Genomic DNA, 4,247 nt, shown 5'->3' with positions numbered 1-4,247 from the left:
CCCATTAACATCATTATTCCCCGTAGTAATGGGTGATTTGAATGTCCCAAAGATGATGGCCGAAGACAAGGAGTGTTGGTTAATGCCCTGAGTAAATGTCTGTCTATCTGTCGGCCCCGGAATAACCGGTTCCGACGACTGAGCTGCCGGCGATGAGCCGTCCGGCGACGGATAAAGGCTGGAAACCAATCCCTCCGTAGGAGGGAAACCAAATTTAGATAAAACCAGACTTGATGTGCTCAAAACCTTGTCTTGCTGTGTAGAGAACTTGTATTTAGACTTGATAGCAATAGGAGAACGAGCAGCCACCTCTGGAATGTGAGAATCAAGATGCCATGATGAATCCATTGCCAAAATACCAGTTTTGCTCTGTCGGAAAAGACTGAAGTGGCAAACAAAATCCGGCCATACTCTATCCTTGAGACCATAGATGTAATGCCCAACTTTATTGGAAGCCACAGAAAAACGAAATCTTCGTCCATCAATATGTGTCACGTTGAGTCCAGAAGGGAGGCCCCCAATACAGCATTGGAGGGCAATAGCAACCGAATCATCATTGAGAGGGAAACTTGCCGAAGAGAAGTTTACCACCAAGAAGAACTCTTTTTTCGAACCAGAAGGAGAGAAATGAACGGTAGAACCAAAACGTCGACGCACCTGAGCTGCCACGGCAAGGCCGGGGGGGGGGGGGGAATCCCAATGCAGAAGGCCTTCCATGATCGTCTAGATCGACTAGATCAAAAATCTCCATGGCTGGATGGTGTGTGGTGGAGGGCAGGTGGGAGGAAGGAGAGGAGAGGAGAGGAGGTGGGAGGAGCCATGACCCCAAACCAGATCTGTTGAGCCAGGCATCATGTCTTCTTCTTCCTCTAATAATGTGGAAGAGGATGCTTGGTTGATGAAGATCGAGCTGAAGAGGGAAGAGCCCGTTGGAGCAGCCAAGGATGACAAGAGCAAGGAGGCCCCCAGAGATCAAGTGCCGGTGATCGAGCCATCTAGTTTGTCTTTCTTCCAAGAACTGAAAAGCGACCCTTTTTTTAGACAAAAGAAAAAACCAATCTAATAGTCTGATTCATGCCAGGAAAAGAAACAGCAAATCAGGCAAGTTGGCCAGCCCAATGCTGTGGGCCAACCTGCGCCAGGGTGCACGTTTGCTCAGTATCCAACGCACTATGCACCAAATAGGAGGTCCCTCCAACAGGCGCGCTTCGTCTCGACGCGGTATAATTATTTTACAGCGTCAAAATAGTTCTTTTGCGCATGGGAGCGACGAAGAGGCTTTTCAGATGCAAACACGGCGCCCAATCCGGCGGCCCGCCGTGCAGCGGCCCGCATGCACAATCTGGCACCTCAAATTTGCAACCCAACAGCCCGCGCGCACACCTATGCTCTAAAGTTTTTCGTGCGCGTTCTATTTTATAGCGTCTGCTGGAGCATTGTTTTTTTATCTCCGGCACACAAAAACGATAGTTTTTAGTAGTGAGCCCTTTTCTGGGCGCGTGTTGAAGATGCTGTAAAGAAACTTGAAGCTCGTGATGAAAAAACCTTGAACCAGCAACATGCTTTTATTCCTCCCCTTGAAGCTCAGCCGATCAAATTCACACAGTACACAAAACACAAGAGTGGCTGTGTTGCCTGACAAACGACCAACCACGGGACCTTGGATACCACCAGCTAGTAGTTACTAGAAGGAGAACTTGAACACCATGTCATGCTTGTACACCTTCCCCGGCCGGACGATCTGCGACGGGAAGCTCGGGCGGTTCACGGCGTCGGGGAACCCCTGCGTCTCCAGGCAGAGCGCGCCGTAGTGGCCGTAGACCTTGCCACCCTTCCCCCTCACCCCGCTGAGCCCGTTGGCCGTGTAGAACTGCACCCCGGGCTGGTCCGCCCACAGCTCCATCGCCCTGCCGGACGCGCCGTCCCGGACGACCGCTACCGGGCGCAGGCCCCTGCCGTCGACGACGTAGTTGATGTCGTACCCGTTGACGCCCCGGCTCAGGAGGCCGCCGATGCGCGAGCCCACGGCGGCCGGCGTGCGGAAGTCGTAGGGTGTGCCAGCCACGGACGCCATGCGGCCCGTCGGGATGAGCGAGGCATCCACAGGCGTGTACCGGGAGGCGAAGAGGCGGACCTCCTCGCCAAGGACGTTGCCGCTGCCGTCGCCGCCGAGGTTCCAGTAGGCGTGGTGCGCCAGGTTCACTGGGGTGGCCTTGCCCCGTGCCGTCGCGTTCATGCGCACGCTCAGCACGTGCGGGCTCGAGAGTTGGTACGTCACGTGCACGTCCACGTCGCCCGGAAACCCTGTTCAAGTTCAGCTACTTCGTTAAAAATCGGTTATGTTTTGAAATAAAATGAGAAGCGAAGAGCTCCTCAATTTGATGAAAGAGGAAATTGCACAACTACACAACTTTTGGGACTGAGGTAACACGATACAAAACCAAAACTCCAGGACTAATTACAAAAAAATGTCCAAATTTCAAATGGCTGGGCTAAATTGGCTGAAAATTCCCCAGATTTATTATTTAGCATGTTTTGAATTGCTGTAGTTTTTTCAGATTTTTTTGGAAACTTTGTTTCTTTAAGAAAATTTGACTGATTCTTACAAAGCTGTCCATATTTGAAAATGGCTGACCTAAATTCATGACTGAACCCACATGTGCAATCTCCTCTCGATGAAAGTATCAGAAAATGGTAAGGGCTCCAAATTCCTTACCTTGCTCTCCGTCGAAGCTATGGTAGTAGAGAGTGATGAAGGGCGAGCTGCCGCCGGCGACATGCTCCTTCACCGTCCACACGACCTTGTCGAATCCCCGGTGACCACCTAGAGGAGAACAAGAGCAGAAAGATGATCGATGGCAGCTCGCGGGAGGAGGGGAGGGGAAATTTTTCTTCTTGTACGTACCGTGCAGCGTGTTGTTGCCGTCGTTGGGAACCAGCCGGTAGGTTTTCCCGTCCAGCGTGAACCGGGCGTTGGCGATTCTGTTGGCGACGCGGCCGATCAGCCCTCCGAAGTAGGCGGTGCCATTCTGCACAACACGCGCGGCCGAGACGCAAACCAACTTTGTCAGCGGCGAAAGAAGAAGAATCGTATCGAACCACGTCGGTGCAATGTACTGTATTTGCAAGTAAAGGAACATAGGCGTTTTGTGCATCATCATATCCTACCATGTATTCAGCAACCGTATCGTAGCCCAGGATCACATCCCCAAAGTTTCCTACGGTGCAAGGGAACAAGACTGAGATCCCGGATCATTTGGAGAAGCAACGGACGAGAACCACGACCTTTTGGAAGGAACGAAGGAAGAAGCGTGTCATTCATATGATTACCTCTCGAGTCGAGGAGAATCACGGACATGAGGGTGGCACCCCAGTTGGTGACCTTGATGGAGAAATCCCCCTTGTTGAGCTCGTAGACACCGACGGTCTTCCTCTCGGCCGCCGCATCGGCGCGGCCGGACAGGCCAAGCGCCACAAAGCACGAGACAAGAAGAAGGGCGACAAGCAGGGCCCTCGCCATTTTCATCGCGAGGTGTATCTATTCCACAGAGAGTGTCACCTTAGCAGCCAAGAAGAGCTGGAAGAAGGGGCCACTACTGCTTGATGGTTATAGTACATGAGTGCGTGAAGGCAGGCAGATATAAAGTGGCCACATCATTGATCCTTGGTATGCGTGACCGCCGAGTGTTCTTCTGTCAGAGGCTAGCCACTGCTCCTCGTGACGCGCAAATTAGCCCTACGCTAGCTTCTTCTTCTCCGTCGCCTAGCCGTGCTGTGCAGCCATACTTTGATTGGAACCACCGGACGAAGCTGGTCTGGATTGTACTAGCTCATGTCTCTCATTTTGCCACATTGGCACCGGCTGGCAACGGTGCGCGCCCATGCGGCATTTACAGAGGGGACAGACAAAGGATGTGAATGGCCAAATACGTGGGGCCATCAGGCAAAGCATGTGAGCATCGCCGTAGCAATGCACGCACAACCTTCACCAACAAACCTGCTGCCTCAGTCCAAGCTGGATGCATGCATACCCACACGTTTTTGTTGGATGCAGGCAGCTACCTGCTGCCTCAGTGAAGACAAACCTCCGCAGGCCGATAAAAAACATCAAGGAAAACGTAAGGAAAAACAGAACAGGCGATCTAGGTCAGAAGCCGCCGTCGGCTCGGCGGCGGCGTCGCCCCTACTCTCTCCGACCCCTCCGCGTTGCGGCAGGTGTGTCGTCTTTAATTCCAGTCGGGCTGCCT

General features: G+C 52.8%; 1 protein-coding gene across 1 annotated transcript; it reads right to left on the bottom strand.

Annotated features, from left to right (window-relative positions):
- Positions 1–1,536: 1,536 nt before the first annotated feature.
- Positions 1,537–3,938, bottom strand: LOC123157961 (galactose mutarotase). The gene is made up of 5 exons (XM_044576127.1): positions 3,331–3,938; positions 3,169–3,218; positions 2,906–3,029; positions 2,717–2,824; positions 1,537–2,304 (listed from the first exon to the last, which is right to left on the bottom strand). Exons 1-5 carry the CDS (start codon positions 3,524–3,526, stop codon positions 1,685–1,687), a joined length of 1,098 nt encoding a protein of 365 aa, XP_044432062.1. The 5' UTR covers positions 3,527–3,938; the 3' UTR covers positions 1,537–1,684.
- Between the last annotated feature and the right edge of the window lie 309 nt (positions 3,939–4,247).

This window comes from Triticum aestivum, chromosome 7B (genome assembly GCF_018294505.1).
Source record: "Triticum aestivum cultivar Chinese Spring chromosome 7B, IWGSC CS RefSeq v2.1, whole genome shotgun sequence".
Lineage (NCBI taxonomy): Eukaryota > Viridiplantae > Streptophyta > Magnoliopsida > Poales > Poaceae > Triticum > Triticum aestivum.
This window is presented reverse-complemented; position numbering and strand designations above follow the sequence as displayed.

What these genes read in the sequence shown, in the direction of transcription:
- LOC123157961 (XM_044576127.1), bottom strand. Translation starts at nt 3,526, where the DNA reads ATGAAAATGGCGAGGGCCCTGCTTGTCGCCCTTCTTCTTGTCTCGTGC. An exon ending in GATTCTCCTCGACTCGAGAG is followed by an intron (nt 3,219 to 3,330) that starts GTAATCATATGA and finishes CTTGCACCGTAG; the next exon opens with GAAACTTTGGGGATGTGATC. An exon ending in ATACGGTTGCTGAATACATG is followed by an intron (nt 3,030 to 3,168) that starts GTAGGATATGAT and finishes CGTGTTGTGCAG; the next exon opens with AATGGCACCGCCTACTTCGG.